At 56.3% G+C, this 14,821-nt stretch overlaps 1 protein-coding gene across 4 annotated transcripts in view; it reads left to right on the plus strand.

Annotated features, from left to right (window-relative positions):
• The window catches only part of CD82 (CD82 molecule), a 48,976-nt gene that overhangs the window by 16,003 nt on the left and 18,152 nt on the right, over window positions 1-14,821 (plus strand). Inside the window, exons 1-3 of one of the 4 annotated variants that reach the window (XM_047877800.1) lie at window positions 254-478; window positions 5,197-5,269; window positions 10,313-10,395. In XM_047877800.1, the coding sequence (XP_047733756.1) occupies window positions 10,333-10,395 (63 nt within the window). In that variant the 5' untranslated portion in view covers window positions 254-478; window positions 5,197-5,269; window positions 10,313-10,332. Of the gene's footprint in view, window positions 1-253; window positions 479-4,775; window positions 4,801-5,196; window positions 5,270-10,312; window positions 10,396-14,821 lie in introns of those variants that run through there. The other 3 variants (XM_047877801.1, XM_047877799.1, XM_047877802.1) reach the window with 3 other exon arrangements.

The following is a 14,821-nucleotide window of genomic DNA, read 5'->3' on the forward strand; positions in this document are numbered from 1 at the left end:
CCCTGGACTCCAGGGTTAGGGGGTCTGGAACACAAAGCTCATGTGACAAGGGCAAGGGCCACCACCTTCCTGGGCCGCCGCTGATAACCCAGGATGACGAAGCCACGCTTTCCGCCTCACCGAGCGGCATGGGGTTGATTGGCTGAGGTTAGCGAAGCACCGCTCGCTCGGAGATGCTTCCGTAAACGCTCGTGCCATCCATCGGTCTTCCCTCTGCCTGATGTCTGTTTCAGGTTCGCGGGGACAGGAACCTTCCTGGGGCAGTTTGCGGGAAGCCGTGTGTGTCCTACATCTCAAGGGACAGTCTTCGTGCACACCCTCCTCCTGCCGTGTGAGGAGGGGAGTCATTTCGCCTGACTCTTCCCACAGCCCCCCGTCTCTGTGTGCTTGCATCCGAGCGTTTGGCAAGCTGATCCCACCATTTCCCCGGCCAAGGCTTGATAGCCCCATTTTACAGATGAGGACACTGAGGCTCAAGGTGGGTAGGCAACTTGCCAAAAGTCACACAGCTCTGTGAAGTGGGATTGGAATTTAGGTCTCTCTCAATTCAAAGGCCATACTATGACCTGGTTCATTGTTCTGTCCTCCGCCACGGGGAAGGGGAGGGGTCCTCGGAAGGTGGCTAAATTCTGAGGGCCCATCCGGGTCTTCCTGTTAGGGGCCCTCGAATCTGAGGCTCCTGGATAGCCTCTCAGAGAGTTCTAAATATTCCTCCAAGTTAGGGCTTCCCAGCCGATGTGGTGAATGTCCCCAATGTGTTCAGATGGTTGGTTATCTTCTCAGCCCATGGGGACAGAGCCCTGGGCTGGTCAACTCAGACCAGGAGCATTCCTCTCTATCCACCCCAGGGACCAAACAGATACTTCTCTACGTGTATCGTTATGTGAAACAGGTTGGGAAGGAGATGGCTCTAACCAATCCCCTCCCTTCCCCCACCATACATACTGAGCACACACATTCCCCAGAAGGGTGGGGATTCATAGTCCTCTCTGGGCCTCGGTCTCTTCATCTGAGAAATGGGGACAAAGTAGGTGATGTCAAAGGCATCCTTCTGGCACTGCGAGTCAAAATATATAAGCCCTAGGACCAGCATTGGGAGGGGGCAGGGTCTGCATGGGGCCCAAGTAGCCTGCTAAGAAGGCCAAAAACAGTCCAGAAAGGGAGCCATGGAGAGGGAGAGGTCAGAGGCTATGGTTCAGCCTCAGTTTGAGCCTTTGGCTGCACGGTGCCAGGTGGGGAGGCTGGAAGGCTCAAGGTGTCTGCGCTTCGCTTCTTGGTGTCATACCGTCTGTAAAGTGGCCTTGTCCTCCTCATGCTAATGGCCTGCCGGTCTCATTGCTTGGGTTTCAGAGCAGAGCCTCGTAGGAAGGGCCGCATCTGTCAGCCTCATCAGCCACGCTGAAAGAACACTCTGGCCAGGATTGGTGGGGCTGATCTTTTCCTTCCTGACAGGAAGCCAAGAAGCAGCCTTGGAGCCGTGGCGGGATGAGGGGCAGGCAGGCAGGGGTGCGGAAGGGTGGGCTGAGCTGGCTCCACCATCTACTTCATTCACTTCGGCAGCAGGTGAGGAGGAGGGAGCTTAGCCACTTACTTGTGTGGCCTTGGGCGGGTCACTGAACGCCTGAGACTCAGTTTCCTTATCTATTAAATGGGTATGACAGTATCTCTGTGGGGTTCGTTGCAGAGATTAAATAAGAGACAGTGGGAATGGTATGATACAAACTATAAGGTGCTGTTACTCCTGTGCCACAGGCCGGCCGGGCGTGGTGGCTGCCTGCGTTCCTGGGGTGCCCCTAGCCTTCTTCCCCCAAATGCCAGGAGTCAGTCCCAGCTCCAGGTGTTAAGGTCCTTAGGAGAGGACCCGTCACCTGGGCTCATGGGATGGTGCGGCAGAAGCGGGTTCCGTATCTGTAAGACAAACAGGAGGGCCTGGGGCTCTAAGATCCTGTGATTCCTGGGAGGGTCTGATCTGAGTGTCTTCTGACCCGGGATGGCGGAGGTGGTGGCATTCGTACCCCCGTGTTAGAGATGAGATGGGAAGGCTCGGAGAGGTTCTGCAATCCCCTTGCTCAAGGTCACACAGCTAGTTGGAAGCAGAGCTGGGATTCAGACTCAGGTCTTAAAGGAAACATGAGCCTAATCACGTTCTATGGCCTTGTGATTTTCCTGTTGCCCAGAGAAACGGCCTATTATACTTTTTCTTTTCTCTTTTAACAACAACAACAACAACAAAAGGGAAGATTGGGGAATGAAAAATAAGATCGTGCAGAGGTCAAAAAGCCAGCCCCCGGAGCCAGCCGAGGTTTCAGGAAACACATCACCTGCCCCGCATGAAAACAAACACAGCCACCTGTGACCAGCCTCTTTTCGTGGATGACCAGGACAAAGTCCAGAGAACTGGGGAGCTGAGTGGCTGAGGACTAGCTTGCAGGTGGAGAGCCCGCAGGGTAGGCCGGTTTCCAGAAACGAACCCGCCAGGCCAGGCTTTCTCTGAGTTCCTGGTGAGATCAGGTGAGATCAGTTGTCAACTCACCAAACTGGCTGGACCTCCAGGCCTCAGGCCTCTGAGACACTGCCAGAGGCTCAGAGACAGAGGCACCGCCCTGCTCAGGTCAGAGGCCCTGTTCCTTGGCCGGCCCAGCCCTGCCCTGCCCTGTTTAACCCCTACCCTCTTGCCAGGAGCAGCAGCGGTCACCCTCTGGCACGGAGGCCCCCAGGCCAGGCATACATTTGGAGGCTGGATCCAGCCCCCTTGCACCCCCCCCGACCCCCGGCGAGAGCGCTTTGGACTGTTGGTCAGGAAATCAACGACTCTGGGTAGTAATCATCATTGTTGTAATTGGATAGCATTTATTTGATACTTCCTGGGGCCCAGGCACTTTACAGATATTAGCTCCTGGAAGCCTTGCCATAATCCATTAGTCAGTCCATTTTACAAGTGGGAAAGCTGAGGCATCGTAGTGAAGTGATTGCTCAAGGGCACATAGCTGGCTGCGATGTGCAGATTTGGTATCTTCAGTCAGGGAGGGCGGGAGGGATGGCCAGGGTGCCCAGCACAGACTGAGCCCTACTATGCATGAACCTGACTGTGGTTCGTCTTCATACCTGTGTGGGGCGGGTACGTTTACTATGCCCATCTGCTGACAGAGGCAGCTCTGTAGTGTTTCCCAAGGCGATGTGGCTGAGCTGAGGCATATGAGGCCGCTCGGGGGTGGGAACGAAGGGCTGCCGTGTGACTGTCCTATACCTGTCTATGCAGAAGGCCCGGGGAGCCAGGACAGGCAGCAGGTGGCCTGGGGATGTCCAAGTCCTCCCTGTGCATCAGCCCTGATCTTGCTGTGTGACTTGTGAGCTCTTGCTGTCTCCATCCCCTCTGGGAAATGCAGGGATCTGGAAGATCTTCTGCAGAACAGATATTCCTCCTGGGATAAATGACCCCGGTGTCGTGTGGGGGAGGGGTGGCGTGAGCCTCTAGCAAGAGGAGCAGAGGTACAGGGAGCTTCGTGTGAGATTCTCCCCGGCCAGGCCCTGCTGCTCCAGGGCCCGCAGGCCTGCCTGCGTCGCACTGGGAGCAGAGGGACCAGGCCACGCTGGGGATCAGGCCGATGGAAGTGGGTCTCAACACATTAACATCCCCTGGAAACTTAAAAGACCTTGTAGTCTGGACTGTAACCCAGACCAATTTAATCAGGATCTCCGGGGGGGGGGGGGGGGGGGGGAGGCACGAGCAAGCTGTACAGCTTCCAGGGTGATTCTACGCACAGCCGAGATTGGGGACCACTGCCCTAAGCCAGTTGGGAGATGGGCGAAGTACGAACCTCTTGGCTTTCCAGGGTGAGTGACCCAGGGAAAGCACGCGCCTGCCCATCTGCGTCTAGGGATAGGGCTCCCAGCTTTTCTGACCTAGAGGAGATTAAAATCCATTCTTGGGAGTAAACAGCCTCCCCTTCCCATAAACCAACAACGTCATTCTTAAGGACCAGAAACCTCCAGGTGCAGGATCAAAGTTGGTTTGTCTCATCTCCTCTGAGAAATCTTTCCTGAGCTCCCCAGACACCCCCTTCCCCTTCCTTCTTCCTGCAAATACATACCGAGCGCTTAGCACGTCCTAGGCACTGCTCCAGGCTCTGGGATCCGGGGTGAGCGAGACAGACACAGCCCTCCCCTGAAGGAGCCGCGCTCTAATGGGGGCTCTAGACGCACTAAGTGAACCAATAAGCTAACTGCGGTGAGCAGGCCATGTGATAGGCCCCAGTGTCCAGGGTGCTGTTCCTTACAGTCAGCAGGCGAGACCCCCTCACCCCAACCTGAGATTTGGGCAACTTGGTTGGGGCAGGGACGGGGGCTGGAGGTTGGCATGTTTGGATTCTGCTGTGCAGATGAGGTGTTCCGGGAAGGCCTCAGGGAGGAGGGAACTTGACCTATAGGAAGTGGAGGAACCAGCCGGGAGCTTTGGGGGAACGACCAGGACAAAGGCTCTGAAGCAGGCAAGGACCTAGTGTACCAAGTCACAGAAAAGAGTGGCCTTAGGAATGAGTGCGTGTATGGGGAGGGCCAAGGCGTGCGGTGCTGAGGACAGGGGAGGGGCAGGGCAAACCAGACGGGGCCCCGCCTGCTGCCTAAGAGGCTGGATTTTATAGGGGACATGTTGGCTACGTCAAGGTTACAGGGCTGCAGGCAGGGGAGTGACAAGGCCTGGTTTACCGTTTTCAAACCCCTTCCTGCAGCATGGATGAGGGATGGGGGAGGACAGGAGTGGAGCCTGTGACCAGCAGGGAGCTGCACTGGTCCAGGCAGGAGGTGAGATTTGGGCTGGGTGAGGTGTGGGACTAGAGGAGACACCTTCAGGCTGCGGGATGAGGGGGAGGAGGGAGAGGGAGTGTGGGTGGGTGTGGCTTTTAGGTGTTTGGCCTGGGACAGCTGTTGGGTGGAAAGGCCATCCCCACCCCATCCCTGGCCCCCGAACCCTGCAGCACTTAGAATCCTTAGCGCCGGCCCCTGAGTAGGCGCCTCTGGTCTGGCATTTCCTAAGACGTGCTCCGTGTGGCCTTGAGGGCTATTAAGTGAAAAGTGGTTTCAGTTCAGCAGTGTTTGCCGCGGTGATCTTGAGGATGTTAACAGCCTAATGTGTGGTGGCTCTCGGGGAGAAGAAGTGGCACTTTACAGACTCGGTGACAGCAAACCTGTTCTTAACAGCAAGTCTTCGAGGACTCATTGTGAGGCGCCACTCCAGGAAACGCTGATCTGGTTCCAGCCCGGCATCGCACAGGTGAGGAGGCGGGCCCAGGGAGGGCGGTCACCGCGCTGGGTCCAGTACCCCGTGTCCCACCAGAGTGGGCACTGAACCCGCACCTCCCCACTCTGGGCCTGCAGGTGCCGCTCCGTCACATAACTTTTTCCACGAGGCCGTTTGGGGACATGCGTGTTCCAGGGTCAGGCTGGAGGGCCCCTGCCCCCCCCTCCCCGTCCTCAGGTGGGGAACAGACAGAGCCTCCTACCCTACGAGAGCAAATTCTCAGATGCCCCACACGGACAGCGGTGCTCACGAAGACACCAGCTCTTTCCCAGTCCTGCTTCCTGTACCCAGGGGGCTTTGGGGAAAGTGAAGGAGCCTTGGCAGTGGGTCCTGGCACCCAGAGCTGGCTCAGGGAGCTCGCCCCATAAAACCCCCACCCCACCCCTTGGATGAGGACAGAGGAGGCCTAACAACAGTCCCCGCTGACTCAGGGGCCGTGGGTATCAGACCCCTTTCAGGTGGCTGAGCGCTTGAAAGTCCAGGTGTTTTATGGGGAAGTCCCTCCTCACTTCACCATCCCTCCATTCTCCCCTCCACCCATCCCTCCATCCATCTGTCCATCATCCTTCCATCCATCCAGCCCGCCAGTTATCCCTGCACCCTCCCACCGCCAACCCCCATCCGTGGCTCTGTCCACCCACCCATTCCATCTTTGATTCTGCAACATTTGCTGGGAGCCTACTTTGTTCTCATAAATAGTACATAGTCTTTCCCTTCAAAGTATCACGGTTCACAGGGGAGATGGACGATGAAGTAGACAATTACCATACAGCATCATGAATTCTCGTGGTAACCTCCATTTATTGAAAGCCTACCATATGCCAGGCATTTTATCCACATTATCTAATTTAATCTCCGGACAAAGCTTCCAAATGGGTTTCATTTTCCTCCTTTCAAAAATAAGTAAGGTGATGCTCAGAGAGGTTAAGTCAGCTGTTCAAGGTCACACAGCTGGGAGATGAGAGAATTACATTCAAACCCAGGCAGGCCCTCTAACGCCGGAACCTGTTCTTGGAACAACGAATCCAGTATCCGAAGCTATTGGAAGGAAGCGGAGAGGGGGCGTGGCTAACCAGCAATCTGTGTTGACAGGGACGAGGTGACTACGGTGGTAGAGACAAGGCAGGCTGGAGTAGAGGCGTCTTCCTGGAGGTGATTTCTGAAGTCAGTCTGGAAGGATGAGTAGGCGTTGGTAAAATATCAGCCCAGTAATCTCACAGTACAAATTGGTTTGGCGTAAAATGGTGTATTTGGTCAATTTAAATTGTGGTTGCGTAGAAATGGTCAATTTACCTGCTATGAAGTATAACATAAAACAGTCCCTCCTACCTACTGCCCAGACAGCTGTCGGAGACTGCTCTGGAATTTTCCAATAAAACGCGCATTCGTGTCATTCCCTTGTGTCGTCGGCCGTCCGTACATGCTTGCCGGGAGGCGTGGGCAGACCCTCCAGTGTTTACGGAAAGTATATACAAGGAAGCATAACATTCTCTTCAACTTCATCTGCAAATGAAACCCTCACCTCTTCCACAAGTACCGATCGACACAGGCCCAGGGAGCCCTGGCCGTACGAGGTACTGACCTATCCGTTTACAGCAGTGGGTTCAGTCAGGCCCCTCACCCTGTAGGTGAGGAGAACGAGGACCTAGAAGTCCCTTCCCTGCGGCCACGTGTTGGCAGAGCCAGTATCTGAGCAACTCTGGGAGCTCCCTGATGTTGCTGCCACACCCTGTCGCAGAGCCACCTGGGCACGTTCTCAGCCTGGGCTGTGACTCCCAGACCTTCTTGGGGCTACCCATCTTCTCCGTGTCGCTTTGAGGGGGAAATGTCTGTACCTTACAGGGAAGAGAGACTTTGCACCCTTGGATGTTGGCCAGTGTGCCACTGGTTCAGAGCACCTTCTCCTCCCTCAGGAGATCCCCAGGGAGCCTCTGGGGCTTCCCGGATTGGCCAAACTGCCTGCCAGTCATGGGGCTGCTGGCTCCTGTTCTAACATCTGAGCCCCACCCCCCGCCCCAGCTGCCTCCCGGAGAAGATGGGGTGGCCTAAGGGGTTAGGTGGCCTGAATTCTGCCCTTGCTGGTCAACATACCAGTGACTGGGGACAAGCTCCTTCACCCTTCTGTGCCTTTCTTTGCTTATAGGACACGGAAGGGCTTTGCCCAATGTCTAGTACAATTCATGTGAGTGCCCGAGACCAGCGAGGTTGCTCAGAGTCTGGAGCATCCGTGAATACCAGTTTAGCAGGTTCTGTCTCCTTCTTGCCCGCTTGGGAATCCCAGCCGTCCCCAGAGATCCCTTTATGTAGTCGAGGCCACTCAGACAGGACGCACTTCACAGGGGAAGGGTCTTGGGCTCTGGAGCCCACCCCTGCTTGGGCGCTGTGCGTCTTGGATGAGTTACTTCACCTCTCTGAGCCACGGCCTCCGGGGATAGGAACACCTCCCTCCCTTTCTGGGCGCGTGAGACGCGGGTGGCCTCCTGAAGTCGGTGCCACTCACTGGCGGCCACTCTTTCTCACTCAGCGGGCCCAGAATTTACTCTTGTCCGCCAACTGCCCTTTCTTTCCTGAGCACCCACAACCCTGTGAGGCTGCCCTGGCGCCCCAGCCTGAGCAGAGGATGTGGAAGCGGAATGTGTAGAAACTCCCTTCCTGTACTGCCTAGAAACAGACAGACAACGGTTGCCAAAGACCGTTTGCGTGTTTCTCCAATTGCACAAGATCCCAGCGCGCGCTGCTCGGGCCCTTGGCCGCTGCCAGAGCTCCGCGAGGCTCTTCGAGTGAATCGTGACCTGTCTGTAGACTGCTTGGGGCTCAGCCTGGGTCAGCCCCTCGGGGCGTCCCGCGTCCCTTACAGGGAGGAGACCTAGCCAGGCAAGCATGAGAAACACGCCCCCTTCCCCTCCATGAGAGACTCTTTCCTCTGCTGTTTCTTGTTCCGCGCAAGTTCATGAAGAACCTGTGGTCTTCTGTGCTGGAGGGGGGAGAAGAGGACAGTCACGCTCCTTCACGGGGACCGTCCCCTGCAGGTCTCCCTCAGGCCAGGCCTCGGTTCAAGATCTCAGATCTCTAGACCTCCTGACACAGGGAGCCCCTGTTCTCCCCGCTCCGGATCTGGGATAGGCCCCGGGTGGAGTTGCTATGGCCGGGGGTTTCCCTGGCTCCGAACTCCCTGTTGTTGTCCCTGCGTTTCTCAGACCCCAGCCTTGGACCCTGGTAGACTGGAAGAGCCGTTCAGGCCCCTCTCCTCACGTTGCACTTGAATCCCCGCAAGCCTTTGTTCAGGCTTTGCTTCCATGCCACTTGTAACAGGGCGCTCATTACCACTCAGATAGCCTTTTCCTTCTTTGGACGGCTTTGCTTCATGGTGTGCCCAAATGCGACGCGCAGAAAGGCAGCTAAAGAAAATGTTCTCTAACTGAGACGTGAGAAAACTGAACTGGGTCCCTTGGGAGGTGGTGGGCCCTCCCCCTTAAGCCCTCTCCCCCATTACCGGAGGTGCAGAAAGTGAAAGCGGACCTCCCACTGGCAAGGATAGAAGATCGTTACATGCGGAAAAGGCAGAGGGGACCTCCATAGGGACAGGATGTATTCACAAGGCTTAGGGCTGCCTTTTACCCTTGCAAGAGGAGGAAGGGGTAAAGCCCACCACCCCTTGGCCCTCCTCCCCTCTGCTCTGTGGCCTGCCCCTCCACCTCCCGTCCGCAGGGCAGTGGGAACAGCACTGGGCCCAGTGCCTGCTTCCCCACCCCCAAGCCCAGCTCTGCCCATGCAGCTGCCCCATGCAGCTGTCCCGGCCCCAGCTGCCCGGCCCTGGCTCCTTTCGCCCCACGGAGCCCAAGAGCTGGGCTGTTGTCATTCCTGGATTGTATGGCTTCAGGGAGGGGGCGAGGGCAGCCAGCTTCCAGCTTCCCTCTTCCGGCCTGAGGTCCATCAGTGTGGGGAGATACAGCCAGTGTGCTCAAGCATGGTTTGTGTTTCAGAAGCACGAGTGTATTGCCCAGGAAAACAGTGAGAAATTGGGAACAACCATGGGTCTAATCATAGAGTATTGGTTACATGCTTTGTGATATATCTGTATCCGGGACTTTAACCCTAGGATCCTTGGGGGTTCCTGAGCGAGCTTTGTGGGGCCTATAAACCTCCGGAAATTATTTGCAAAATGCTGCCTATACATGAGTTTTCTGGAGGAATCTCGCCCTCCAGAGTGTCAAATGATCAGCGGTATGGAATCCTACACAACATGTAAAGTTGTGTCATAGAACATTTTATCAGCATGCAGAGATAGTATATTGTAGGATGAAAAAGGCGGGTTACAAACCACTCTATACAGTATGAGCCCGGTTTTGCTTAAAACCATCTGTTAAACACACATGCTGGAAGTATAGCTCCTAAAATGATGCCAGTTTTTACCTCTGGGGTAAGATAAAAGTTTTTGTTCCCTTTGTGTTATTCTGTATTCGTTGGATATTCTACCACGCATATTTGTTCTCTCTTTGAGGAAAAGGTGGAGGGCGCGCTCGGTCCATTTTCTAAGAAGCCAGAACTCTCCTTCTCTCCCAGCAGCCCCCTGGCCCCAGACGGGGCTGCAGATCTGTGCCATAAGCTACGGTCTCACCTCTGAGTCTCCAGCAACCACCTGCCAACTTCCTTGCCTCCTCCCTTTGACCAGCATCCATGTGGGCATTTCCAAAGCCCAAGAGGGTCCTACGTGACTTCCCCCCAGGCCCTGCCCAGTTGAGTGGCCAACCCAGACTAACTGTCAAACATCAAGCAACCGAGCTGGCCTGTAGGCCCGCACTTCCTGGCTGTGTGGCTTTGGGCCAGTCATCGAACCTCTCTGGGCCTCCGGGTACCATGAAACAAGACCTCGTGTTAGTTCCTCCCTCTGGGATTGCCGTGAGGATGAGCTGGGATGATTTGGGGGCCGCTGGGTCACTGAAAGCGGTCAGCATTGTTCCCTTTCCGCCTGGCCCAGCCTGGCCCTGACCTACCTGCCTTCTCTCTCCTCCCCAGGGAGCTCCAGGACCAGCAGGATGGGGTCAGCCTGTATCAAAGTCACCAAATACTTTCTCTTCCTCTTCAACTTGCTCTTCTTTGTAAGTACCACCAGCACCAGCCGATTGCCTCCAACAGAGACTCTCCTCCTGGGGACGGCCCAGCCTGAGGACCCTCCAGACGCTCCAGGCCAGCGATGGCAGTGGGACGTGGTCAGCGAGGGCCGAGGACAGACCACTGCAAACGGGACTGGGTGGGGCAGCCGGGAGATAGCCTGCCCTCCAGCTGGTTCTGTGGTGGAGCACTGGATGCCTCTCCCAGCTGTCCCCTCTCGTGTCCCCAGCACCGAGGTCCTGGGCAGTCAGGGTTGGAAGTAGGCACGGGTGTGGAAGAGTCCGCTGGGTGTCCCCTAACTCATCAGCAGGGAGTTCTCTGAAATCTTTCTCGTCCTGTCCTGGCCCTCCCCCTACCTGTGTCCCCTCTGAAGAACTCCTGTTACCGTTCGAGATTTCAGCTGCCCCCCTCCTCCCTCACGCCTGTTGTGGGGTCACACCCAAGCTCCCAGAGGGTGTGCAGGAGAGACCAGGCTTGGGGCCAGAGTGGGGACCCAGTGCCCCTTCACCAGACCCACCCTGGCAGGCCTCACCAGGTCCCCAAGCCATGGGGCCGCCCAGATGTAAGCCCAGTGCACATCTGGAGCTGGTTTTCCTGGGGCCTCCATTTTCCTCTCTGGCCTGGCACTGACTGATTCTTCCTGCTTGGAGTTGCAAGGATGATGTTGGGGTGTGTGTGTGTGTGTGTGTGTGTGTGTGTGTGTGTGTGATGGGGTGGGGGAGTGGCCTGAGAGGCCCTCCCGGGCCCAGGGTGGTGCTAGGGGCTATGTCTCCTCTGTTGCTGGTTTACCCTATACTGTTAAAAATCAGGCTGAAAAAGAAGATGTTTATTATAATCCAACTTAATTTTTAAAAATTACGCACATACACGAATATTTCTGAGAGGGGAAGAAAATGCCTCTCCGTGTTAGTGTTGGGATTCCTGAGAACTTGGATTTTATTCTGGGTGCTTCTCTACGTTTTCCAAATCTTCCTACAATAGACATGAATTACTTGTGGGGCAAAGACGTTTTATGTCAAGTTACACAGGATCGTAGACAGTTTGGAAAGTGAAGAGTCATTCTAAATCCCCCCTCATAACCGTAACCCAACAGATACTTACGAGTGTGTTGGCACACGCAAACACACACACACACCCTTATGTGCATGCACGTGCACGCACAGCTGTGGTGCTGCCTGTTGGGCCGTTTGTCCACCCAGCCCCCTCCTCTGAGACCTTGCTGCGGCTCTTGTCCTCCCCGGATGGCAGCCGGCTCTAGAAGCTACCGCAGCCAGCGCCTGGGCACCTGGGCTTCCCCAGCTTGGCGGTCGGGTCCCTCCTGGCTGGGCCGAGCCTCTGGAAAACAGTTGCCGATGCAGCCGGAGCCAAGCCTTCCCTGGCAGGTGCTTGGTTCCTGGGCCTTCGCCTGGCTTCAAGTCCGGCCAGGACTGGGGGGACAGGGGGGTGGGAGTGCTGTGGTTCTACCCCTGGGGACTCTAGGGACTGAAGACAGGGGTCTGGGCTACAGCCTGGGGGAGCGCCGGGGTTTGGAGTCCAGGACACAGACAGCCCGTCTCACCCCGTGCAGTGGGAGGGAGGGGGTAGAGACTGGAGAAAGGAAGCAGGCTTGATGGTTTTGGCCGAGGGGTCCCTTCCCATCCTGCTCCTAGCCTGCCCCGTGGAGCCAGAGACTGGAAAAGCTTGTCTCCGGCCAGAGTTTTGGGGGCTGGCAGGAGTCAGGTGTTAACCCCCTGCGTGCTGGGGTCCAGGATGGCCGATCAGGATCTGAGGGGGGTGGGCAGGGAGAAGGGGAGCTTTCATCAGAGGAGGGGGAGGGGAAAGGAGAGACTTAGAGGGACAGTGCACGTTTGTTCGCTCACTCACTCCTCCCTCGTTCGCCATGTGTGTCCTCGACACCTGTGCATATTCAGACCCTGTCATGGGTCCCGGGTAGTCACTCACCAACAGAAGGGCCATGGTTTCTGTCCTACGTTCCTGGTGGAGCTGGGGGGGCTCCAGTCAAGTATTTATTCAAATGGATGATAAGACGGCATTTGTCCCGTGTGCTGGGCATGAAGGATGTGGCCCCCAGGAGAGGTGGTATTAGGGCACTTGACCTTGTCAGGATGGCCAGCTACAGCTCCCTGGAGTTATGTGTGGGGGGTGGGGAGAGAGGAGTCCGGGCTTCTGCATAAGTCCCGTATGGGGGCGGGGGGCAGAGTGGGGCTTTCCGGGGTGCGGGCCTTGCAAGCCTTCCAGGAAGGATTCTGGTTTTATTTGGTGCATGGTGGGAAGTAGTTACGTGATCAGACTTGTGGTTTGGAAGAGTCGCTCTGGCTGCTGTGTGTGTTCGCATATGCATACGTGTACACATGTTCATCCTTGCCTATGCTCTCTGCTGACCCCGGGCTTCCCAGAAAATTGCCCAGTCAGCTTTTCTTAGGTTCACAGAAACCCAGAAGCCGCTTGCTGATGCCGTACTGTTCTGGGGGAAGCCGTTGCTATAAGGGTCCTGGCTCCCGGCTGAGCCCTGAGGGGAGATCCTGGTGGACCTGGGGTGCTGGGCGTTGTCGGTTAAGGTGGGGGTGCCCCATGGTCTCAGCCTTGGTTCACAGAGAAAGAGAGTGCCAGGGTGCCTCCCCATTCTGGTTGGCTGCCTGGCTGGGGCTGTTCCTGGCTGACTCACAGCCTGGCGGCTGGTCTGGCCACACAGATGTCAGTCTTTGGACATCAGACCCACACGGGGCTGAATGGATGAGTGCCGGGGACTTCCTTTTTGGGTGTCTTGAGGCGAGCCGAGGAAGTTAGCTGGGAAGTCCTGGATTTTGACCTACTTGGGATTATGTTTGCCCACAGGGAGTTTTCTGCCCTGCCCTGTGAGTGTAGGGAGTGAGCAAGTCAGGGGCTATGCCATACGGGTCAGAGGTGCACAGGAGCAGACTGTGGGCCTGACGCCTGGCCATCGGCCAGCTGTGCTGTGAGGGGCAGAGTTGGGGTGGGCAGGGCCTCAGGAGTCTTTGGGAACCGAACTCCCAAGTTCTGTAAAGTCCTGCTCCTCCCAGCAAGCTATATAGTCCGAGGCACCCCCACCTGACTCGAACCCTCCGGCTCAGCAGGGTCCCAGTAGCCTCACTGTCCCCAGAGGCTGGCTTTCCAGGTGAAGACCCAGGACAGACCCCGGGTATCCCTGCTGAGGCCACCATCTGGCCTAGAGTAATAGACCCGGCTTTCAGCCCCTGATGGGAGGAATGGGCGACCTCTGGCAAATCGGGGTGTCAGTTTCCCCATCTGCAAAATGACAGTAACAGGGCCCATCTGGCAAGGAGGGAGGAAGGGACTCATGACCTGCTGGGAGACACTGGGGGACAAATGTAGGGTTGCCATCAGCTGCTACTGTCTCTAAGGGGGTCAAGACTAGGGCAAGGTGCGTGAGGCACTCACTTGGGGACAAGAAATAGCCCCGCGCTGTGCCCTCTCAGGGCTCCGCTCTTTTCAGAAGGAAAAACATCACTGGTACCTATCCTGCCTTTATTTAAAAGTTTGATATTTTGTTCATCATAGATTTTTATTTAAAAAAAAAATTTTTTTTTAACGTTTATTTATTTTTGAGACAGAGACAGAGCATGAATGGGGGGAGGGTCAGAGAGAGAGCGAGACAGAATCTGAAACAGGCTCCAGGCTCCGAGCTGTCAGCACAGAGCCCGACGCGGGGCTCGAACTCATGGACCGCGAGATCATGACCTGAGCTGAAGTCGGGCGCTTAACCGACTGAGCCACCCAGGCGCCCCATTCATTCATCATAGATTTTTAAAATGAATTTTGGTTTTTAAAAGTAATTGCTGCAAATTCTTATCTTGGGCTTTGTGTGTGTGTGTGTGTGTGTGTGTGTGTGTGTGTGTGTGTCCTCTTAATTTTTATGCCCAAGGCAAGCACCCCGTTTTCCTTACTGTGGTCCTGGCTCCGGCTTTAATGACAGCACAGCAAGGCTGTTCAAGCCCCGTGGGCTGGGGTGCTCACCCCACGCTGAGGCTCAATCAGCAGCTGCTGGCCTCGCAGCTTAGGACCTGATGGCTGAGCGGGGAGCCCAGGGCCTGTGGTGGAGGTGGGAGGTGGCACGCTAGGACCCTCAGGTGGGCTCAGGCCAGACCCCAGGTGAAGGCCAGCATTGGGGGGTGATGCAGGGTCCTCTGCTCCCAAAGGGAACCTGTGCTCTTGCCCCGACTACAGGCACTTCCCCAGCCTTAGCTGGCTTGGGGGGATGTGAGCCTCCGCTGGGGTCCCACCTGGGGAGTGGGCTCAGGTTGGGGGCCACCCTGGTGTGAGGCAGGGAATCCCTGGGCCTATGCCACCCATTCTCCCCAGGTTTACCTTTCTACTCCTGCCTTTACAGTGGGTTCCTCATTCGTTCATTTCCTGAGCATTCAGCACCTGGTG

The sequence above is a fragment of the Prionailurus viverrinus genome, chromosome D1 (genome assembly GCF_022837055.1).
Source record: "Prionailurus viverrinus isolate Anna chromosome D1, UM_Priviv_1.0, whole genome shotgun sequence".
Lineage (NCBI taxonomy): Eukaryota > Metazoa > Chordata > Mammalia > Carnivora > Felidae > Prionailurus > Prionailurus viverrinus.